Source organism: Loxodonta africana, chromosome 3 (genome assembly GCF_030014295.1).
Source record: "Loxodonta africana isolate mLoxAfr1 chromosome 3, mLoxAfr1.hap2, whole genome shotgun sequence".
Taxonomy (NCBI): domain Eukaryota; kingdom Metazoa; phylum Chordata; class Mammalia; order Proboscidea; family Elephantidae; genus Loxodonta; species Loxodonta africana.
In genome coordinates, this window is record NC_087344.1 from 134360096 (window position 1) to 134384816 (window position 24721).

The 24721-nt window shown below is 39.0% G+C and overlaps 1 protein-coding gene across 4 annotated transcripts; it reads right to left on the reverse strand.

Moving 5' to 3' along the window:
- Window positions 1-801: 801 nt before the first annotated feature.
- LOC100662758 (guanylate-binding protein 2) lies at window positions 802-20009 on the reverse strand. Of its 4 annotated transcripts, XM_023549393.2 has the most exons (12): window positions 19776-20009; window positions 18820-18849; window positions 15363-15572; window positions 14718-14845; window positions 13152-13261; window positions 10591-10787; window positions 10017-10259; window positions 7132-7412; window positions 5534-5746; window positions 3342-3444; window positions 2636-2829; window positions 802-1153 (listed from the first exon to the last, which is right to left on the reverse strand). In XM_023549393.2, exons 3-12 carry the CDS (start codon window positions 15550-15552, stop codon window positions 1040-1042), a joined length of 1773 nt encoding a protein of 590 aa, XP_023405161.2. In that variant the 5' UTR covers window positions 15553-15572; window positions 18820-18849; window positions 19776-20009; the 3' UTR covers window positions 802-1039. The 4 variants fall into 4 exon arrangements, with proteins under 4 accessions (XP_023405161.2, XP_023405162.2, XP_003411152.2 ...); XM_023549394.2 differs by lacking the exon at window positions 18820-18849 and having other exon boundaries at window positions 15363-15566; XM_003411104.4 differs by lacking the exon at window positions 18820-18849 and having other exon boundaries at window positions 19776-20008.
- Between the last annotated feature and the right edge of the window lie 4712 nt (window positions 20010-24721).

Consider the following 24721-nt stretch of genomic DNA (forward strand, 5'->3'; position numbering starts at 1 on the left):
ATATAATGCTACAAGAACAGTAAAAACAAACAATAATTTACAAGTGGGTACATAGGTAGATATGTAAGCTGAATAGATGGGGGGGTGGCGTATGGGTATACACCCATATGCATATATAGGTTTGGCAGTAGATGTTTCTGTGTATATATTTGTATGTGTTGCAAATATATCCATGTACGTAATAGAGCACACAGGGGGCACAGTTATGAAAACTTAGCCATAACCAAACACCTCGAGGGGCCTGAATTACTGGGCTTGAGGGCTAGGGACCATAGTCTCACGGGCCATCTAAGCCAACTGGCATAACATAATCCATAAAGACAATGTTCTAAATCCTATTTTGGTGAGTAGTGAGTAGGGTTTTAAAAGTTTGCCAGCCAACATCTAAGATACAGCTATTGGTCTCTTCCAAACTGGTGCAAAGAAGAGTGAAGAAAACCACTCAAGGAAACAATTAGTCCAAGTGACTAATGGACCATACAAACCACAGCCTCCTGTAGCCCGAGACCAGAAGAATTAGATGGTGCCAGGCTACCACTACTGACTGCTCTCACCGGGATCACAGTAGAGAGTCCTAGGCAGAGTGGGAGAAAAGTGTAGAAACAAAACTAAAATTAACTAAAAATAAAAAAGATCAGACTTACTGGTCTGATAGAGACTGGTGGAACCCCTGTGACTATGGCCCTTAGACACCCTTCAAACTTGGAACTGAACCCTCTCCGAGTTCAGTGAAATAATAGGCAGGCCTATAAAGTGAACAATAACACCAGTGAAGAAGGAGTTCCCCAGAACACTCAAATATATGAAACTGAAAGGGTAGCATTTATTCAAAAAACAAGTTCAGAAGGCAGGAAGGGGCAGGAAAGCTGGGTGAACGGAAATGGGGAGCCTGGGGTATCAACTGGGCGAGCGCTGAGAAAAAGAAAAGTACAAGCATGATTACTTCAAGTTTAGTGTCAATTGTCTGATCTGAAGTTGCTCATTTGACTTATGCTGTGGGGAGAAGGAACTAGAGAAGGAAACTCTGTTCTTTAGATTTTTAGAGTATGATACACTGCGAGCCCCTCTGACTGCGTCTCTGGATAGACTCGATTTCGTTTTGAAGTTTCTTGCTCTCCTTCGCAAATCCTTCCTCGAGAAGTCGTTGCTGTTCCTAAAAAGGGAAAGCAGTGACTGAAACTCACAGTGTATATATATATTATATATATATATATATGTCACTGAAACTCATACAACATAAAAGTTGTCCCATAATTGACAAATTAGTTCCCCTTTCAGAACTTACATTAACCCCTCAATAGCTTTTGACACTTGTTCTTGAAAATCTTTCCTCCCTTAATTTCCATGGTATCACTCTCTCCTTAGTCTTCTATCTCTGCCATTAATTTTTCTGGGCCTTCTACTCTTGCTTCAGAAATGTTCCTGTCTTATAGTTTCTGAAATATTAGTCAATATTTCATTCTTGGGTCCCTTCACCCATATTTGACACAATCTTTGTGGAAAAGCTATCACTTTTTTTTTTCCTTTTTTTGCTTCAAGTCTCATCTATACAGTGTAGAATTTAGAAAGGGAAGAAGGATGGGTAAAATCCAGAATTGTGGAAAATGTCTAATCAAGGAATTAAGTACAAGTCTCCACAATTTTGGTGTGATGAGATCAGGCCTGCAGTGGCCCATACTGCAATTCTGGCTCAACACAGAATCGGAGTTGGGCCTGGAGACCAGGAAGGTACTGGCAGACTGAGCACTTAACCAGTGTGGGTAAGTACTTAGATGGTAAGGGGGTCTTCCTACTCATTAGGGCACATACTGAGATAAAGTCCTACCAGGTATGACAGAAACAAAATCACTTTGGACTCCCCTCAGTAGGAAAACCTGGCTGAATATTTTTCCAGGGGGTATGACCCAGAACGGAAACCCTGGTGGCATAGCGGTTAAGTGCCATGGCTCTTAACAAAGAGGTTGGCAGTTCGAATGCACCAGGCACTCCTTGGAAACTCTATGGGGCAGCTCTACTCTGTCCTATACGGTCGCTATGAGTCGGAATTGACTCGATGGCAGTGGGTTTGGTTTTGGTTTTGGAGATGACCCAGAAAAGTTACTTGTCTCTCATGAAATTACAATTTCCTCACTTGAAAAATGAAAATATAATAGTATCTGTGCCATTAGGTGAGGAATTAATCACGGAATGCAGGTAAAGTACTTTGTTCAGTGCCTGAAAACTAATAAAAAAACACCAAACCTGTTGCCGTTGAGTCGATTCCAACTCATGGCAACCCTATATAGCTACTGTTTATTATGTAGTGATACAGCAAAGAAGGAATTTTATCCTGCAAAATCCTGGGGCAGGGGGTGGGGAGAAAAGTTTTGCACTAGATAACCAGAAGACAGATGAGCATACATATGAGGTGAGAAAAAAACCCATAGAACTAGACTTGCTCTTCTGTTTTTAGAAGTCCTTGGGTGGCACAAACAGGCCTTTATAATCAGAGATGGGCACCTATAGAAACACAAAGGAAATGCAAGTACAGTAGGACTTCTAGCCTGGAAAGGCCTTTCTTGTGGATGTTCACCCCTTCACTGGGTTTTTGACTCAGCACAGTGGAAGAGAAAATTTAGATTGCACAGTGGAATACCTGAAGTTTCAGAGCTATAGTTCTCTCTTGCTCTTCCAGTAGCTGGGCCCTGTCCCTCTCCATCTTCTCAGTCAGTTGTCTCACATGTTCCTGATAGCTCTTTTCTTTCTGTTCCATCATCTGTTCATTCTTCTTTTGCATTTCTTCCAGCATTTTGTTTGCAGCCTCTGCAGATTCAGCCTTTATACGTTCCACTGAGGAGGAAAAAAAAATGTAGAGAAATATGAAGATTGAATTTTTATGCTTTTCATTCTTTGTGTGTGTGTGTGTGTGTGTGTGTGTGTGTTCTTATGTCATGGAGAAAACTCTTGTGGAAAATTTTGCACTGGATAACCAGAAGACAGATGACCATACACATGGGGTGAGAAAAAAATCCCATAGAAGAATGATACTTGCTACTCTGTTTTTAGAAGTTCTGAGGTGGTGCAAATTTAAGCACTCGACTACTAGCTGAAAGGATGGCAGTCCCAACCCACCCAGCAGCTCCTCGGGAGACAGGTCTGGTGATCTACTTTGGAAAGGTCACGGCCTTGAGACCCTATGGAATAGTTCTACTCTGCACACATGCCATCGCCACAAGTTGTAATTGACTCGACAGAAAACAACGTTCTTTCTCTGTATTGATGATTCCAGGTGGTCCGACATAGTTAACCTTATCATTTCTTGGGCTTTCCATCTACCTACAGTGTTTTCAGCTTGTCCTCACCTTCAATTTCTTTTTCCTTTTCAGTCAGTGACTGATCAGTCCTTAAAAGTGCATCAGCCACATCCTCTTTGGATTCCAAGTACTTCCTCATTGTCTCTTCTGCCTAGTGATGCAGAAGTTAGAATCAGGAAATGGAGCCTATGGGTTAAAGCAAATCTCTGCAATATGCCTGTTAATTCAATTCAATTTTACCACCCATATGACAACTCATTTTAGAATTTGAATAGCACTTCAAACTTAACATCTAAGACCCAACTCTGGATCCTCCTCCAACCTGCTCCTTTTGTAATCACCCCAATTTTAGTAATTAGTAACTCTGTTCTTCCAACTGTATGGTTACAAACCTGACAGTCATCCTCGATGCCTTTTTTCTCACATGTTCCACCAATAATCATCAGCCAATTGGTAGGCTTAAGCTTTAAAATATAACCGGAGCCCATCACTTGTCACCCACGCCACAAAACTCCAAGGCATCATCATTTCTTGCCTGGACAATTCTAGCAGCTTCATCGCTCATCTCCCTGCTTCCGCTCTTCCTCCCTTATAGTCCATTCCACACAGAACACCCAGAGTTATTCTACAGTATTTTAAGTCAGTCACATCACTCTTATGCTCCAAACCCTCTATTGACTTTCCAAATCATTCCAAATAAAATTCAAAAGGTTTTTCAGTGGCTTCAAGGCACTGCCTTGTCTGGCCTCTGGCCTCTGGCCTCTAACCACTTCTCGGACCTTTTCTCCTGTCACACCTTTCTTTATCTACTGCTCTCCTGCTACATCAGCTTTTTTGCTATTCTTAGAATATAAGCCAATTTCTTCTTCTGGGCCATTTCCTTTTGCTGTTCACTTTGTTTGAAAGTTTCTCCCCCTAGGTATTCATTTGGCTCAGTCACTGCATAACTTCTTTGAAGATTCTGCTGAAATATTACCCCATCAACAGTGCCTTCTCTAGGAAACTACATAATAAAATGGCTCCACATTTCCATCCTCTTTTGCCTTTAATCTGCTTCATTCCTTTTTAGAGTACTTTTTGTCACTGTGACAGTGATAGCTGGAGTATTCCTAGTAGCTCTTCTTTGTCTGTATTTAACAGCACCCTGACTTTTTTCCAACTGGGCACAATGCTGAAAAATGCCACATTTTCTACTCATCATTCCTTGTATCTGGGGTGCCCATTTAATTAAATTATGGCCAATGACATTTAAACACAGGTGTTATATGCTACTTCTCAGAAATCTCCTTAAGTCAAGTTAACTCACAGCCCTTTTACACTTTTGTCTTTCTGTCTTCTTTCCACTTGTAGTGTGGATCTAATGGCTGAAACTCTGACAGCCATCTTGGACCATAATGTGACCTTGAAGATGAAGGTCATGTCCTGGGACCAAGATGATTGTAGAGCCTTGTACCAACCCTGGACTCCCTCTTCCTGACTTATTGTACAAAGAGAGAAAGAAATATCCATCTTTTTAAACAAACTGTTAGTTTTTTTTTTCTTTTCTTTTAAAAAAGCATGTTGCCAAACCTAATACTGAGTATACCAGCATGGAAGAGTAGTTAGGAGCACAGATTCTGAAGGCAGACTACCTAGGTTTGCATTACAGCTGCACCAGGCATTACTTGTGTGATCTTGGGCAAGTCCTTTCATTTCTGTGCCTCGATTGTCTCATTTATAAAAAGGGGATATTAAAAATATGTAACTTTTTTTTAACCCATAGGGACTGGTGTGAGGATTAAATAAGTTAATATGTAAAAATCTCTTAGCTTGGTTCCTGGCATGTAGTAAGCGTTACAGAAGTATTAAATATTGTCATTATTTTGTCTGTCAGCTATTTTTTGTTTATTGCCTGTGCCTACTTGTGAGAACAGGGCTTGGTCTATTTTGTTCACTATTCTATCCCCAGCAACTCGAAAAGTGTCCAGCATATAGATAGACCTGAGTAAAGAGTTGTCAAATGATTGGAGGAATAAATGAGTTAACGAATTCCACAGTCCTTGAGTGCTGAATCCCTACTTCCAAAGAGGAATCCCCTATCTGGCCCAAGGTAGAGTCTCTTATTGAATGAACCAGTGAATGGATGAACGAAAGGCAGAAACACTTTGTAGCAATCACAACGCCATTTTGCTTGTTCCCACCAGCGTTTGAAAGAGTCATCTCAGCAACTTCTCAGAAACAGTATCCAAAAGATTGTTTACCTCTATCCCCTTTCTGGGCACCTGGTTGTACTTGTTCTTCAGCTCCTGTTTCTTCTGAATAAAGAGACGATACCCTCCTGGCTTAGAAAATATCCCCTGCTTCACATCTTCTTCTAGAGGACCAAATATGTCCCGAAGTAAAGCCTCACAATAATCTGTGGATGCTTTTACATTCTGTTTACAGTAATCATCACGCTTGGCTTGTAACTGGTCCTGTGAGGTGACAAAGTAGCACAGAAGGCATAGTAAGCTATGAGGAAGATGTTGATCACACACAAACTATTGGGAAATGTTTCTCTGGCACAGACTGTGGCATCTAAATAGGTCCACATCCCTCACCTTGTCCTGAATCCTAGGACAGCCCTAAAAACTGTGCCTGGTAGAAAAATCTATCTACTTCCGTGTTTGTGATTACCCCTAGCTTCTCAGCATCAGGAAATGACTCTCGAACACTGACATTATTTCACATGAAACTTTTGTCTTTTCAAGTCTCTAATTTCAGTAGTAGTTCAGCGTACAAACGTAGGAAGCAGGCCTGTGTGAAGTTCCTGGTTCAACCACTTTGTGATTTTGTGACACTCGACATTTGTGAACTAAGGTTTTTTGTCTGTAAAATGGGTGAGGGGGTGGGTGTAATATCTACCTCATAGATTTCCTGTGTGAATTACATGTAGTGATGTAAAATATTAAGCCCAGTGCCTTTTCTGTAAGTGCTCAGTAAAGGGTAACTGATTATCCAGTATGTTCTTTAATAAGAGAATATACATGTTCTCAATACAGTGTAATGAAGGTAATGGTGATTGTACCCTAGGTATTGTCAGTATTCAGAAAGCCTAATGGAATAGCATCTTCACCAACATTAAATCACTCACTAAATATTAAGCTTTTGCTTTAGGCTGAATGGATGTCATGTTTGCTACCTTGACCATCTATTTTCATTGGAACCTCTGAGGCAGGGATATATCCTCCGTAAAATCCTGCATTGCAAGCCAGGGGAAGGAGTGTCACTTGTCAAGTGGCCATTTGTCATGTAACAATCCTTCCTTAACTTGGAAGGAGGTAGACTTAAAAAAAATATTCTCAAATAATATTCTTATGATTGGTTTCTCTTTCTTGGTTTTCAGAATTTTTAGCTAAGAGCAACGTAAAAAGATAAATTATTATGGTTTTTTAAAAAAATTGAATCCTCCTCCCAGATTATTAGTTGGGAACATGAATGTAATGTATCTTTGATTACTTTTGAAAGAGAAAATAAAGCACCCCTTTATAATTTTTTTTTTATATAATTAATTTTGAATAATTTAGTTATTTGTTTAAAATACGCTATCCAGGGTAGGGGAAATAGCAAAAGGGGATTTTTATGAATAATGTGGCCAACTATGGTACCATTCTCTACAGGACAATAGCAAAAAAATTTAAAAAAACAGCCCCAAAAATCCATTGCTGTTGAGTTGATTCTGACTCATAGTGACCCTATAGGACAGAGTAGAATTGCCCCGTATGGCTTCTAAGGAATGGCTGGTGGATTTGAACTGCTGACCTTTCGGTTAGCAACTGAGCTCTTAACCACTACGTGACCAGGACAATAGCAAATGTACCCCTAAATCCTTCTGAAATTTTTGGTCCACATCCTTGAAGGAGCTCTTGATGAAGATCTCGATGGCCTCTCTCTCACTGGCCCTGTGCAGGTCCAGCAGCTCCTGGAGGGTTTCTGTGGGCAGCTGCACCTTCTGGCCCATCTGCTGATCATAGTGGGCAATGGCCTTTTGCACTGCAGCTGAGTTCTCTATCTGGGCCAAGGCCAGGACTGCATTCTCCATGCAGGGCAGATCCCCGCTGCTGATGGCATTGACATAGGTCAGCACCAAGCTCTCCAGGCCTACAGAAGGGAACAAAACTGGTGACTGTCAGTTGGTGGGAGGGAGGAGAACAACCTGTATTCTGTTTAGTCCTGAGAATATAAATTTAGGTATCTCTAAATCAACTACTATTCCGTATACCTTTTAACTGTTACAAGTTAATAGTTTAAAGAATTTTTCTGAGAAAGAATACTGATGGAAAATTTGTGAGCCTCTAAGTCTAGAGGCATTTAAAGTTTTTGTTTCCTCTTCCTCCCTCTCTTCCAAAAGAAATTATTGAAATATATGATCAGGATGAGATTGTTTTTGCCAAGATATTAGGCCTTTGTCTTTTGTTAGCCTTTCTCTCTCTCCCTCCACTCTCCTCTTTTTCCTTACTCCCCTTCCTCCTCACTTCTAATTTGTGAAAAGGGTCATGCAGAAGACTTGGCTTTCCTTTTGTGGTGCAGGCCACTAGACATGTGTCTGGCCTAGGTAAATGGGTGTTCTTGGATATCCTCTCATCAGAGCTGCATGTAGAGTGATCAGCTCATCCCGACTGGCCCTGGATTTTGCTGGGTTTAGGACTGAAATTCCCACATCCTAGAAAAATCTAGTCTTGGGCAAATGAGAATGGTTGGCAACCCTACATATGGTAGTTCTTTGGAACTAATTTCTGGGCCTTTCTGTCTCATACCACATCCTCACCCTTTTTTATGGTTGTAAGTTCCATTTATATGGATGATTTCCAAATTTTATTTCCTGCTCTGCCTTCATTTTTTAGGCTTTAGATGTTGTATATTTAAATTCCTTCCTAATATCCCTTCCTTTCTATATCAGAAGAAACTAAATATTAAAAAATCCAAGTCCGTACAACTTCATTTACCCTGAAAAACTATTCCTCCTCCAGATTTTCCTATCTTGGTAAATAATACAACCAGAGAAGGAGTTGCTCAAGCCCCAAACCCTGAAATCAGGCTTGATGCTTCCTTCCCTTTAATCCCTATATTTCATCCATCATCAATCCTTATGGATTTCACATCCAAAATATGTGTGGAATCTGTATTTTGCCATCTTCACTGCTATAACCTTACCCAACACTTGCCTGTCTATTGTTGGACCATTATAAACAGAATCCATCTTTTAATTCATTCCCTTACATGCCTACAAAACACTATCTACAAAATACTCAGAAGAATACTTTTAAATACAATAGATAATTTACCTCTCTGCCTAATCTTCTTCAATATCCTCCCGTTAAGCTTCGAATAAACTCTAATCTCCTCCAAGTGATCCCCCAGGCCTTTCAAGAGCTGTTCCCTGCATGTTTCTGAAATCATGCTCCACTCTTATTCACTCTACTCTTGTTCCAATCACATTGTCTCTTATTTTCTTGAAATTGCAAAGTTCTTTCCTGTCTCAGTAGCTTCTCGTATAATATCCCCTCTGTCTGCAAAGCTATTGCTCCCTGTTCTTCTTCTGGTTAACTCCTACCGATTTTTAAATTCTCATGTTAAACATCACTTTTACAGACACGTATTCTCTATCCTTGAGCCTAACTTATATCCCATCTGCCCAGACCCCCTTATTCTCTCATACCAAAAGCAAACCAAACTCATTGCCTTTGAGTCCATTCCAATTCTCAGCAACCCTAAAAGACAGAGTAGTACTAACCCATAGGGTTTTCTTGGCTGTAATCTCCATGGCAGCAGATTGACACATCTTTCTGTGCAACTAGTGGGTTCGAACTGTTGACCTTTCGGTTAGCAGTCAAGTGTTAACCACTGTACCACCAGGGCTCCCATTACTCTCTCATAACGACATATTATTTTAATTCATTGTGCTTATCACCATTTACCATTATGCATTTTTAAACTTTTTTAAGTACCTTTTTATTCCTATTATTCTGGAATGAGGATAGGAATCACATTTCTTTTATTCACCATTATACCCAGTGGTTGGTACAGTGGTTATTACATCCCAGGCATTCACCAAATAGTTTTTAATTGATGGATAAGAGAATTGCACTGTTAGTGGCAAAGCCTGACACTGACATATATAATTATAATGCATTTGCCTTTTCCTGCCTTTGTCACCCTGTATAGATTTCCTGGAAGGATATTTCATAAGTGAGGAGCTGAGAAGTTGATATAGTAAGTTACTGTGACAGAATTGAAGTCTAATTCTTTTCCCTTTTTCACCTTACTATTATGAATTTTAGATGACCCTAGAAATAGTTTTATCTTTCTATACTAACTTCTCAGCTCCCCATTTATATTAGATGACCCTAGAAATAGTTTTATAGGAGCCATGGTGGTGTAATGGTTAAGAGTTCAACTGCTAACCAAGAGGTCAGCAGTTCAAATCCACCAGCTGCCCCTTGGAAACCCTATGGGGCAGTTCTACTCTGTCCTATGAGGGTTACTATAAGTCAAAAATGACTTGATGGCACCTAACAACAACAACAACAACAGAAATAGTTTTAGTTCCAAGGTAAATTTCATAAATGCGATCCTTGTAGTGTGTTTTCCTTGGCATCAATGGTCTGTACACTTGTTGGAAGTGGTCCTTATGCCCCTCTCTTTTATCCTGTAAAAGGGGCAGAGGAAAGTTCAGGTAACGAGTGAGGAGAGAGAGAGACTCACGAGGTCCATTGACTATGATGTTGCCTGAAAGAGTCTTGGGCTTGGAATGGCTGAAGATGTAGGAACAGAACTCCATAACTTGTTCTACAAACTCAGGGTTCAGCTCTCCCTCCTGGAGCTGCTCGAGTTTAATAAGGTACTTCCTCTGAGCAGGCCGGTCAAAGATGAAGCACTTCGTCTTGGGGAAGAACTTTCGGATGCATAATCGAGGATAATTAAAGCTTTGGGTTTTTTGATCAGTACCTGTGGGAATAAAAATTAGAAGTAGTACAACTTCAAGCTAATTACTACAAATAATTGATTCCTCAATGTCATAACTTTCACAAGCCTATGTAAGGAAATAAAATTCAGCTAGGAACAGAAATTAAAAAAAAGGAATGGGGGTAGAGAAGGAAAAGTCTTTCTCCAAGGAGAGAAATACGATCTAATTAACTTAGCCAAGTGATGTTTTCCCACTATCTAGCACAACTGCCAGGGAAGCATGGTTAAGAAAATCTAACTTTCAGCACCTATACAGAAATGGTCATTTTTGATATTGTTATCTGTTTGTTACCCAAACATCAGTTCCAGGAACCTTTTTTTAGCTTCAGTGAAAGCTCCAGGTACTCATCAGCAGTGATAGGTTGTCCATTTGCTTCCAGCTCCAGGGAGAAATCTCTCAGAGTCCACACGAAGGCTGGAAAGAAGCTCACAAAGTCAGCTGAGTCATCAACCTCACTATTTTCAGGTGAGGATTTTGCTCTGATTCGATCTGTCAGCTCAGTCACATAGCTGAGATGTTAACTTAGGAAAAGTGCAGAAAATCAGTGGCATTTTAAGGCTATATTTACTTCCAATGCTTATCTGAAACAATTTGTTTCCTCTTCATTATCTTATTCATTCAGTCCACAAACATTTTTTGAGCACCTTTACAAACCAGGCACTGTTCCAGGGACCAAAAATATTGCAGTGCATGAGTCAATGCTACCATCATAGAGCTTACACTCTAATGAGGAAGACAGGCAATAAGCAAGTAAATAAAAATGTAATAAAAATCAGATGTTGATACTAACTGTCTTGAAGAAAAACAAACCAGGCTGAAGGGTTAGAGGGTATGTGCATCTGCATTTGGTGTTGGTTTATGTAGTCGTCCAGATATTCCTCTCTGAGCTGATGTTTGCACAGAGATCTAACTGAATGGAGTGACGCATCCACACACAAACCCACTGAAGGAGCATCCCAGGCAGAGGTAAAAGCACTTGCAAACTGTGAGATAGGAAATAACTTAGCATGTTCAATGTATAGCAAGACCAGTGAGGCTAAGAGAGATTCTAAAAAGAGACAGCAGACAGACCATGTAAGACCTGGAAGCCATAGTAAGGGATTTAAATTTTAATTTAAATTTAATGGGAAACCCTTTGGGGGAGTGGGTTAACAGAGCATATAGTCTGATATATTATTTTAAAAGATCATTATGGCTGGTATAGCATCTATAAGAAGTAGGAGTATAAACAGGGAGAGCAATTAGGCAATTTAGGAGGCAATCCAGATGAGAGATGATAGATGGCTTAGCTTAGGGCTATCATAGAGGAGGTTGTGAGAATTGGCCTGGGGAAATTTTTTTGAAAGTGCTGCTTACAAGACTTGCCAATTGATAGTTTCTAGGGTATAAGGAAAGGCACCATTCAGGATGATTCCAAAATTTTGATCATCACCCAGGTGATGATGTGGGAACCTACTGTGATGAGGAAAACTGGGAAAGAATGGGCTTGTACAGGAAAAGTAAGAATTTTGTTTTGTATATATTAAGGTTGACATCTAATGGATCTAAATGAGGTAATGAGAAGTTGCTGTATATACAAGTTTAAATCTCATTATAATTGAGAGCAGGGGTTATGACTGGAGATATAAATTTCATGGTTATTGACATTTAATTGATACTGAGCACCTTGGGACTGGAAGAGTTGAGAAGAAGCCCCAAAACTAAAGAGCTATAATACTTTTTTTTTTTTTAAACTTAGAGACCAAGAAAAGGAAGAGGATGAAAGGGTATAGCTAATGAAGAAGGTGGAAAATTAGAGAAATTTGCTATTCTACTGCAACAATGGTCTCAAACATAGCAACGATTATGAGAATGGTGCAGGACTGGATGGTGTTTTGTTCTGTTGTACATGGGGTCGCAGTGAGTCAGAACCAACCGGACGGCACCTAACAACAAAAACAATATGGTATTCTAGAAGACAAAACAATCAAGCATTTTAGAAGGGAAGAAGAGATCATTTTTTCAAATGATGTCGAAAAAGCAAATAAGATGAGGACTGAGACCTGCTCATTCGATATGGAAACATGAAGGTAACCTTGACAAAAAAGCTAATTTCATGGAATGCTTGAAAGTGAGTTTGTGGAAATGGGTGAAATTGTTGTTAATGACTAAGACTAGGTAATGCAGGGAGGTGAAAGGAAAGGTAGTGTGGAAATAATGGAACTGAGAGATCAAAATGTTGGATGAGTGTGTATTGGCTGCTGAAGTCTCTAGAAAGACATTGAACTAGGAGCTAAAACTCTTTAACAAATGAGGGGTATGTTTATTGAGATGACCGCAACAAAGAAGGGTCATATAATCTGGGGGCATGTGCTTCAAAGTAGCTTTTCTTTTTCTTTGGGAGTAGAAAGAGAAATTATATGAAAGCTGTAATAAGGAGTACATATGACACCTAACTCATTTCTGGGACCTGTGAAATGCAAGGTACAGAGAAAAAATAAGCATTTGAGGCCCCTTGATGGGCCTGCAAGGGAAACAATGTTGGCAGGGGACAGCCAGGTAACAGTTAAAAGGAAACATTTAGAGAAAATGATAAGGATATAGTGATTTTGTTGAACTGAGAACATAAATTCTAGAGGACTTTGAGTGTTTGGAGTTAGAGGGGAGATTAAATCATACAGGGGATGTACAGACTGTTGTATAGATGAGGATAATGTGTGACCAGGTAGGTTTGGATTTCTTAGGGTGATTGAGGTATACTGGAATGTTGAGAATAATGTGATTCATTATGGAAAGAACTTATGAATTCTGTAGTTGTCCACCTCTATAGCTGGTGAAAAAATGAAGCCACTCCTTTCTAGATTTAGTGCTATTCAGGAGCACAAAAAGGATACTGCAGTTGGTCCATGGCCTGCTGGTTGATGGTTCCCATGCTATTGTACACAAAGGTGCTGCTCAGTAGTATCGCCAAAGCAAAGATCCAGGAGTCATTTTGATTGTCTCCCTAGAAGTCAGTGCAGAGACCACATAGAAGAGTGACTAAGAGCATGTTCTTTCAATTCAGATAGACCAAGTTTGAACTCCAGCTATTCCTCACATTACATGTGAAAACTTAGGTAAATCATTCCCCTATGTATTATTTATTTTCCATCTGTACAATGAGTTCTTAACATTCAATTTACAGTATTGAAAAATTTAAATAATGTATTGTATATAATTCTTATTGTATATAATTCATTGTCCAGCTTGAATTAAATGAATTATATACAATACATTATTTAAATGAACAATGAATAAGGAAGACTGAAGAAGAGTTGACGCCTTTGAATTGTGGTGTTTTTGAAGAATACTGAATATACCATGGACTGCCGAAAGAATGAATAAATCTGTCTTAGAAGAAGTACAGCCAGAATGCTCCTTAGAGGCAAGGATGGTGAGACTGTGTCTTACATACTTTGGATATGTTGTCAGGAGGGATCAGTCCCTGGAGGAGGACATCATGCTTGGCAGAGTAGAGGGTCAGCGGAAAAGAGGAGGACCCTCAATGAGGTGGATTGACACAGTAGCTACAACAATGAGCTCAAGCATAACAACGATTGTAAGGATGGCTCAGGACCGGGCAGTGTTTCGTTCTGTTGTGCATAGGGTCGCTATGAGTCGGGACCGACTCGATGGCACCTAACAATAACATTGTATATAAAGGCATACCGGTGTGTTAAGAACATAAGTACTTAAAAGTGGTGGCTATTATGATCAGCTACTATTAAAACATGTCTCCTGAACTTAGATGTCACCCTATTCCATTCCAATGACACATCATAGTAAAGAACTTTTTAGACAATTGTTAAAACATGCTATTTTAGCAATATTTTTTTAGCCCAAGACTTGTAAGAGTCATAATGTATCTTCCTTCATAAACTAAAATGTTGTCATCAGAACTTACACTTTGACTTGTTTTCTTACTAATAGTTCTGCTATGGATATAACTGTTCTTACCATCTCTCTGTGTCCCCGTGGTGAAACGTCAGGCATGTTTATAAAATGTCTAATCAGGTTTAGTGGTGCTTTCAGCAGGCTCAACAAAACATTTTGCTATGATATATATGAAAGACACATGGCTAAAAATGTCATTAGTCATTAGTTTATGGACTGGATAACCTAATTAATTGACCTTATTATCCTCTCCTCATATTTGTGCTGTGGGGTTCAGGGTTCATGGTATGCCCTGACTCCCAAATGAGTACTTTATGCTGAGAGGTTATGTTTACTTTTCTCACACATAGCTGGCTTTAGTTGGCTAATGACTTAGATCCTAGGTCAAACTTTCACTGCTACCAAGTAAAGGAAAAGAATAATATATTGATATGATCAACTGAAACCATAAATCAACATTTGGGGAGTGATAGTGCAGGGAGGGCTACATACCTGCCATATGTGGAATTTAAAAGATTTGTGTTTACCTTCTCTACATCTCCCAGGCCCTCAGTGTCAAGCAGAACTAGGGTATGGTTTGGCATACTGGGATGAGGCACACACCACATCCAAACTCCCTTGGTGTGAGACTGCACTGTGGAGCCCAGGGAGAAGCCTGCAAAGGGGAAATGAGGTATTTTGGAATGGAGTTTTAATAGAAGGTGGTTCTGGATATTGACATAAAAGTTAATGTAGTGAAGGTTAGAAGATACAACTGAAACCACAACCAATATTGATCTTAATTGCAGAGAATAGTGAAATTAGGATACTCAGTACAGGTTGAAACACATTACCTTAAAGATCAGTGCAAGCTTCCTGTTACTACATGAAAATGTTAGCAAATACCTTAGAGTTCATTTTCATGTACATTAATTTTTTTTATTACTGCTTTATTCTATTCAGGAAAGATATATTTATATTGTTAAAAGGGGAAACAAAAGCAATGCATGAAGCAAGAATGAGCTGACTCATCCTCCCAAACAGAGTGAAGATAAAAATTTCAACTGTGGACCTAAAGTTAGCTTTCAATATTCATTCTACCTCTAAACTTTCTCCCTTATATCACCGTATTCAACGTTGGGTAGCGTAAGTGATCAGAAAGTACTAGGAAGAGCTTTGGTGGTGCCACTTACCTTTTTTCTTCCCAGCCAGCTTGTTCATCAGGTAGGATTTACCTGTGCGGTAGAGGCCCACAATAGCCACCACCACAACGGGCTGCGTAACTGCAGACAGGATCTTCAAAGCTTCCTGATCAGCCGTCAGTTTCCCATTAATGTTCTCAATGAGGCACACTGGGCCTGGCATGTGGATCTCTGAGGCCATGTCCACGGTGTTACCTTTGTCTTCAAGGGAAGAGATGGAATGGAATACAGTTTCTAGACAGTTAGCTGAGCTAAAACATTATAATATGGACAAAATTTTTGTTTTCTGTTCTTGAATTTTGTTCCCTGTTCCAGTTTTAAAACTACCTTGTGGCACACCTGGGTGAGGTTTCATATTATATTGATGTAAAGTGTGTATCATTTCAAATTAGATTGTTATAAATTTAGGATGTTAAATGTAATCTCCATGGTAACCACAAATAAATTATCTCAAATATATACATAGACAGAAATGAGAAGGGAATCAAAATAGTGCCTTGCAAAAATCAAATAAATACAAAAGGAGGTAATGAAAGAAATCAAAAGAACAGAAAATGTATATGACCCACAGAAAACAAATAGCTAAATGGCAAAAACTTTCTTATTATTACTTTAAATGTAAATGGATTAAACTCTCCAATCAAAAGGCAGCAATTAGCAAAAATGATTAAAAAACAAATAATCCAATTATACACTGTCTATAAGAGGCTTATTTTAGGTATAGAGACACAGATAAGCTGAAAGTGAAAGGATGAAAAAAAAAAAAAACATTCTGTGTAAATAGTAACCAAAAGAAAGCTGGGTGGCTATAAGATAAAATGACTTTAAGTCAAAAACTTTTCCAAGAGACAACAAGAAGTATTTATTGATAGAAGGGTCAATTCATCAAGAAGATATAACAGTTATTTTTTTAATACCAGAGCCCCCAAATATATGAAGAAAGCAGTGGCAGAATTGAAGGGAGAAAGAGATGACAGTTCCACCATAATAGCTGGAAACTTCAATACACCACTTTTGCTAATGGACAGAACATCTAGAATAAAGGTCAATAAGGATGTGGAGGATTTGAAAAACACTAGAGACCAACCAGACCTAACAGACATATATAGAACACTACATTCAACAATAGCATAGTAGACCTTTTTCTCCAGTGCATACAGATCATTCTCTAGGACAGCCCATATGTTAGCAACAAATCAAGGCATCATCAATTTAAAAAGATTGAAATCATAGAAAGAATTTTTCTGATCACAACAGAATGAACTTGGAACTCAATTACAGAAGAGAAACTGGAAAATTCACAAATATGTGAATATTAAGGATACTCTTAAACAACAAACCAACAGGTCAAAGAAGAAATCACAAGGGAAATTAGAAAATACTGAGATAAGAATGAAAATGAAAGCAGGGCATATAAAAATATATGGGTAGTGCAACAAGTATGCAACAAGGAGTCTATAGCTATAAACACCTAGCTATAAAAGAAGAAGATTAAAAAAGAAGATCACAAATCAGTAATCAGAGTTTACACATTGAGAAACGAGAAAAAGAGTAGGAAACTAAGCCCAAAGCTAGCAGAAGGAAGGAAATAAGAAATATTAAAGCATAGATAGAGAACAGAAAAATAATAGACTCAATGAAACCAAAATTTGGTTCTTCGAAAAGATAAATAAAATTGACAAATCTTTAGCTAGACTAACAAAGAAGAGAGAAGATGCAAATAACTAAAATTAGAAATGAAAGTGGGGACATTATTACCAACCCAAGAAATAAATATGATTGTTAGAGAATTCTAGGACCGCTGTACACCAACAAATGAGATAATCCTCATGAAATGGACAAATCCCTAGAAACACACAAATTATTCAAAATGGCTCAAGAAGAAATAGAAAATCTCAACAGACCTACAATAAGTAAAGAGATTGAATCAGTAATCAAACACGTCCCAACAAAGAAAAGGCCAGGACCAGATGACTTCGCTGGTGAAATCTACTAAACATTTAAAAAAAAATTCAAACCAATCCTTCCGAAACCCTTCCAGAGTAGGAAACACTTTCTAATGCATTCCACCAGGCTGGGAGAACCCTGAAACCAAAAGCCAGATAAAGACACCACAAGAGAAGAAAATTACAGACCAATATCCCTTAAAAATATAGATGAAAAATTCTCAACAAAATACTAGCAAACCAAATCCAAAGTCATATAAAAAGAAGTGTACACAATGGCCAAATTGGATTTATTGTAGGAAAGCAATGGTGTTGGAACACACCCAAATCATCCTAATACACCACATTACTAGAACAAAGAGAAGAGCTGATCATGAAAATTGATGCAGAAAATGCATTTGACAAAATCCAATACCCTTTCATGATAACAGCACTCAGAAAACTAAGAATAGAAGAAGAATTTCTCAACATGTTAAAAGCATTCATGAAAAATCTACAGCTAACACCTGAATGTTTTCTATATAAGATCAGGAACAAAACAAGAATGCTCACTTTTCCCATTGTCATTCAACATTGGACTGGAAATTCTAGCCAGAGCAATTAAGCGAGGAAACTATATAAAATTCATTCAAATTGAAATGGAAGAAATAAACTTATCTCTATTGGACAATAACATGTATAGAAAACTTCAAATATTCACCAGAAAGCTGTTAGAGCTTTAAACAAATTTAGCAAATTTATAGGTCATTAAAAAAAATAAACTCTTGCCATCGAATTGATTCCAACTCATAGTGACCTTATAGGACAGAGTGGAGCTACCCCATAGGGTTTCCAAGGAGTGAGTGGCTAGTGGATTCGAACTGCCGACCTTTTGGTTAGCAGCCGAGCTCTTAACCACTGAACCATCAGGACTCCAAGTGCATTTGGTTTTAATACAAGGTTATAATATCATCACGAAAAAATCAGTCGTGTTACTATACACTAAACCCAACTCAGTGCCGTGGAGTAGATTCTGACTCATAACGACCCTATAGGACAAAGTAGAACTGCCCCAAAGAGATTCCAAGGTGCACTAGCAATGAGCAATTCAAAAAGGAAATTAAGAAAATGATTCCATTTACAGAGAATCTAAAATAATAAAATACCTAGAAATAAATTTAACCGAAGAATTAAAAGTCTTTTGCAGCGTAAAGTAAAAAGCATTACAGAAAAGAAATAAAGACCTAAATTAATGGGAAAGATCCTTGGGCCCACACGTCCCGCCGGCCTCGGACCCGAAGGCCCTACGGCTGCGGAACCGGGGTCGACCGGGCACGGCGACCGGGAGGCGGTGGATTTTTTCTTCCCAGCACCACCCCCCCACCCCCGCCCGGCCCCATTCTTTCTTTCTGTTTCTTTCTTTCTTGCCCCCACCTCTCGGCCGCCGCCGCCACCCCATCATCCTCCCTCCTCTTCGCGGACTCCACTGGCTGGTAAATAAAAGGTTGGTGGTTGAAACCTACCAGTGGCTCTGAGGGAGAAAAGACCTTCTCCTGTAAAGATAATTTGAAATTTTTGATCGTTTTATTGATTTAGAAAGGAGTGAAAAGACTTCTATTAGTTACGCATTATCTTTGTGTTTTTATCTTGTGTCTCAACCCATTTTAATCTGAAGCGATCATGATATAACATTCGTTAGCTCTTTGAGATACAAACAAATACAGACTACAAGCACCCCAGTGTTTATCCTATGGAAAAAGAGCAAGTTGCTTCCAATAGAAAGTTGATTTTTACTGTCAGTAAAAACTCAATAACTACCTGACATGCTTTCACTTGAGGGCTTATATGCAAAAGAATGCCAGTGCTGCCCCAACTGGGCTTCTTATCTATTCACTGGAAGATGGCAAGAGGCATTTTTTTTTTTTAAAGTTATCAAGACCCATTTCCTATTTCAACAATGGCCCACAGGGACTGCTGGAAATGTAATGGCCTATTTGATTTTATAGCATGAGGCAAACCACCATTAAATGGGAATCAATCAATTACTGACTCAAAAAAAGCAACTGCTTAAAGGTTTTATAAGCTCTCAAATCACAATAACTTTTCAAATTATTATATAATGTTGCCTCTTTTTTGCAGATCCCAAGTGGCCTAACTTCTGTTTACCTAGAGCTATAAAATTTGGTAATAAAGGGAGAGATGGAACCTGAGCTTTACTGAGTAGGTTCTGTCATAAACAAAGGCAATTTACAAAGGTGTCTAGAAAGAAATGACAGTCTTGAAACATTCACGAATCTCAGTGTAGGCCATATCTCTGCCCGTGGCTAATACAACAGAAAGCACGGCAGTGGACACTTAACAGACGTGCCACCTGCCTGGCGTTCCACATCCAGCTCAGCTGCAGCACATTTTGGGGGCCATCGTTTTAAAGAAATCTAACTGACCTTTACAAATTTCTCCCCACCCTGCCCAGCCTTACCTGGAGAAGAGATTCTTTAGAACTGGAAATCAAGCTGCCTTAATGAGAAAGTCCTAAGTGTGCTTTCCTTCTTTCCCTTTCTTCTGAGTTTAGCTGCAGTGGTTTTCTGTCACTTTTCTCTTTCACTGGAAACTTGGGCTTTTATCTTACTCTTCCAATGTCCCAGGGCTTTCCAGATTTTCTTCTGAGCTCAGATGACTAAAAATAGACACAAAAGAGCCAGCTCTGCAAAGAAATCAGTTAACAGGAAACTGAAAGTACATAGTGAAAGGCGGTGACTCAACAACCATGAAAGGAATTGTGGGAACCCAGGGCGTGGGTCAGTACATGGTTTTGACACTATTTCTCAACTGTTATGGTTATTGCTGTTAGTTGCCTTCGAGTCTGTTCTCAAACTGATCCATAGGGTTTTCAAGGCCGTGACCTTTCAGAAGCAGTTCATCAGGCCCGTCTTCCAAGCTGCCTCTGGGTGGGTCCCAACTGCCAACCTTCTGTCTAGTAGTTGATTGTTTAATTGTTTGCGCTACCCAGGGACTCCATGTCTCAACTAGCACCTTCAAATTTTATTACTGGAAGAGAGCTTAGAGGCTGTTTGCAATTAAAAACAAAAGTCCATTGGATTGTTTTAAACATAATGACATTTTTTTCAGGTTTGGGGGCCAGTTGGAGAAAACTGGATGAGAAAGCCTCATATAATATTCTTCTAGGTCCAGTTTCCTGGAAGATTAGACCAATTCACAATGGACCTACTTAACCATGTATAATGAGGGCTGTAAGTGTCCCAAGGGAATGGCCGTGTCTTATACATTTATGAATCCCCAGCCCTAGCCCAGGTCTTGGCACTGAGCGCTTAACAAATAAAATAACAAGGATAGCTCGTATTTATGGCACACTTAACTCAAAAAAAAAAAAAAAGCTGGTGATAATTCCTCTGTGTAGATTATCTCATCTAATTCTCATCAGAAATACTTTTAATACAATGTTACAGAGAGATAAGATCACAGAGCTAACAGGTAAGATTTGAAACCAAGCAGTCTTGCTTCAAAACCTACGCTATCAACCACGTCACTAAAATTCCTGTTTTTGCTGAGTAAACAATAAAATGTTTCCTATTTATTTATTGCTCTCTAAGGCTAGACTTTTTACATATCTCACTTAAACCTCGAGATAATCCTACACCACTGGGGTATTTATTATGCCCGTTGTTGAAAGAGAGAAGGGAGTCAGAGAGAAGTTTGGTAATATGTCCAATGCCATTGAGCTGCACCAAGTTAGCAAGGCGTTGCATGGGGTTTAAACTTTAAAATCCATTTGAAATAAGTACCCTATGCCTTGGCCATTTCACTCCTCAGGATATTTCTGACAGAGGCATATGCACACATGCACCAGGGCCTTATGTAGAATGATCCTATCAACAATATTTCTCATACCTCCACCCCGAAAATGACCCAAATGTCCAACCACAACAGAACAGGTAAGTAAATTGTGGGGCATTTGTTTAATGGGATGCTTTATAACAATGAAAATGACCAAACTACAGCTATACCCAACCACAGGAATGACTCTTCCAAATGTATTGTTGAGCAAATGGAGCTGGACACAATAGAATATATACTGTTTGACACACATGGGGTCACCATGATTTGGAGTGGACTCAATGACAATTGGTTTTGTTTTTATAAGCTGGAAAGTGTTCATTTTCCCATTTCCTTTTTAGAGTGTTTCCTTGGAGACTAGTAGGACAGAGTCTGCTCTCTAAAATTTTTTTTTAATTACTTAAAATCAGCTTTATTGACATGTAATCTACATAAAATACAACACACTCATTCTAAGTGTACAGTTTGATGAGGCTTGGCAATGTATATACTACCAAGATATAGAATGTTTCCATCATTCCAGAAAGTTCCCTCTGCCCTTTCCTAGTCAATCCCCTACCCATACCCTGAGACCCCAGGCAAACGTGGATCCACTTGCTGTCACTATAGATTAGATTTTGCTTTTCTAGAGCTTCACATGAATAAAATTATACAGGTCGCCCTTTTGTATCCAGGTTCTTTCACTGAGCATAATGTTTTTGCTATTCATCGATGGTGCTGCATGTATGGAAATCTCATTCTCAACAACAGATTTTGGTAATGGAAAATAGAACAGTTTTCAATTCTGGATAAACTTTTTTGAATGTTTTTAATTCCACACCTGATTCTGATAAGATTCCTTGAATCAGTTCTACAGCATGGAGGACTCTTCCCTTGTAGAGCTGCGGGGGAAGAGGAGACATTTCCTGTTTCTTTCTTGTTTAATTTTTGGAAACAATTTTGTGTGTGTGTGTGTGTGTGAGATTTGGGTGAAAGTTTACAGCTCAAGTTAATTTCTCATTCAAAAATTTATACACATATTGTTTTGTGATATTGTTCGCAATCCCCACAATGTGACAGCACACTCCCCCTTTTTGCCTCAGATTCCCTGCATCCATTCTACCAGCTCCTGTCCCTTCCTGCCCTTTCATCTTGCTTTTGGGCAGAAGCCGCCCATTTGGTCTCGTATATCTGATTGAACTAAGAAGCATGCTCCTCGCATGTTTTCTGTTTGTTTTTTAGACAAACATGTCTAATCTTTGAAGAGTGGGCTTTGGGAATGGTTTCAGTTCTGGATTAACAGAGTATTCAAGGGCCATAGTTTTGGGTGTTCCTCCAGTCTCTGTCAGACCATTAAGTATGGTCTTTTTATGTGAATTTGAGTTCTGTTCTGCATTTTTCACCTGCTCTGTCTGGGACTCTCTGTTGTGTTCCCTGTCAGGGTGGTCATTGGTGGTAGCCAGGCACCATCTAGTTCCTCTGGTCTCAGGTTAGTGGAGTCTCTGGTTCATTTGGCCATTTAGTCCTTTGGGCTAGTATTTTCCTTGTGTCTTCGGTTTTCTTAATTCTCCTTTGCTCTGAGTGGAATGGAACCAATAGATGTATCTTAGCTGGCTGCTTGTGAGCTTTTAAGACCCCAGACGCTACTCAGCAAAGGGGGTCGTAGAACATTTTCTTCATAAACTGTGTTATGCAAATTGACCTAGATGTCCCCTGAGACTACGGTCCTGAGGCCTCAGCCCTAGCTACTCTTTCCCTTAAAGTGTTTGGATATGTCTAGGAAACTTCTTTGATTTTGCTTTGGCCCAGTTGTGCTTACTTCCCTTGTATGTTGTCCTTTCCTTCACCAAAGTTGACCCTTGTCTACCATCTAGCTAGTGACTTACCCTACCCCTCCCTCCCCACCCTTGTAACCATCAAGTACTGCTTTTTTCTATGTCTAAACCCTTTCTTGAGTTCTTATAATAGTGGTCTCGTACAATATTTGTCCTTTTGCAGCTGATTTATTTCACTTAGCATAATGCCCTCCAGATTCATCCATGCTGTGAGATGTTTTGAAGGTTCATCATTGTTCTTTATCATTGTGCAGTATTCCATTGTGTGTATGTACCACAGTATATTTATCCATTCATCTGTTGATGGGTACTTAGGTTGTTTCCATCTTTTTGCTATTGAGAATAATGCTGCAATGAACATGAGTGTACATATGTCTTTCTATTATAGCTCTTATTTCTCTCGGGTATATTCTTAGAAGCAGGATTGCTGGATCCTATGGTATTTCTATTTCTAGTTTTTTAAGGACACGCCATGTCGTTTTCCAAAGTGGTTGTACCAATTTACATTCCCCAGCAGTGCATAAGAGTTCCAATCTCCCCACAACCTCTCCAACATTCGTTATTTTGTGTTTTTTGGATTAGTGCCAGCCTTGAGAGGGTATCTCATTGCAGTTTTGATTTGCATTTCTCTAATGGCTAATGAGCACTAGCATTTCCTCATGTGCCTGTTAGTGGCTGGAATGTCTTCTTTGGTGAAGAGTCAGTTCATATCCTTTGCCCATTTTTTAACTGGATTTTTTGTCTTTTTGTTGTTGAGGTGTTGCTGTATCTTGTAGATTTTAGAGATTGGACCCTTATCAGATATGTTGCAGTCAAAAATTTTTTCCCAGTCTGTAAGTTCTCTTTTTACTCATTCGGTGAAGTCTTTTGATGAGCATAAGTGTTTGATTTTTAAGAGCTCCCAGTTATCTAGTTTCACTTCGGGTATTTGTGCATTTTTTGTTATGGCTTGTATACTATTTATGCTATATATTAGAGCCCCTAGAGTTGTCCCAATTTTTTTTTCCATGATCTTTATTGATTTTATATTTAGGCCTTTGATACATTTTGAGTTAGTTTTTGTATATGGTGTGAGGTATGGGCCCTGTTTCATTTTTTTTTACAGATGGATATTCGGTTACTCCAGCACCATTGTTAAAGCCACTATCTTTTCCCCATTTTGGGCCTTTGTCAAATATAAGCTCCTCGAACGTGGATGGATATACGTCTACATTCTCAATTCTGTTCCATTGGTGTATGTGTCTGTTGTTTTACCTGTACCAAGCTGTTTTAACTACCGTGGTGGTATAATAGTTTCTAAAATCAGGTAGTGTGAGGCCTGCTACTTTGTTCTTCTTCAATAATTCTTTACTTATCCAGAGCCTCTTCCCTTCCCATATAAAGTTGATGATTTGCTTCTCCATCTCATTAAAAAATGCTTTTGGAATTTGGATCAGGATTGCATTGTATCTGTAGATTGATTTGGGTAAAATTGACATTTCCACAATGTTGAGCCTTCCTATCCATGAGCATAGTATGTTTTTCCACTTATGCAAGTCTTTTTTGGTGTCTTGCAGTAGTGCTTTGTAGTTTTCTTTATATAGGTCTTTTACATCCCTGGTTAGATTTATTCCAAAGGACCTTATCTTCTTGGGGCCTATTGTGAATGATATTGATTTGATGATTTCCTTTTCAAAGCTCTCTTTTTGTATCCTGATACTTTGCTGAAATCTTCTGTTAGTTTCAGTAGCTTTCCTGTGAATTCTTTGGGGTTTTT

Bases quoted from the DNA above. Each gene is read 5' to 3' on its own strand.
- LOC100662758 (XM_023549394.2), bottom strand. From the start codon at position 15,552: ATGGCCTCAGAGATCCACATGCCAGGCCCAGTGTGCCTCATTGAGAAC. The intron at 10,788-13,151 runs GTATCCTTTTTG...TTAACATCTCAG, and splicing joins CAGGCCATGGACCAACTGCA to CTATGTGACTGAGCTGACAG. The intron at 3,445-5,533 runs GTAAACAATCTT...CTGCATCACTAG, and splicing joins TGCCCAGAAAGGGGATAGAG to GCAGAAGAGACAATGAGGAA.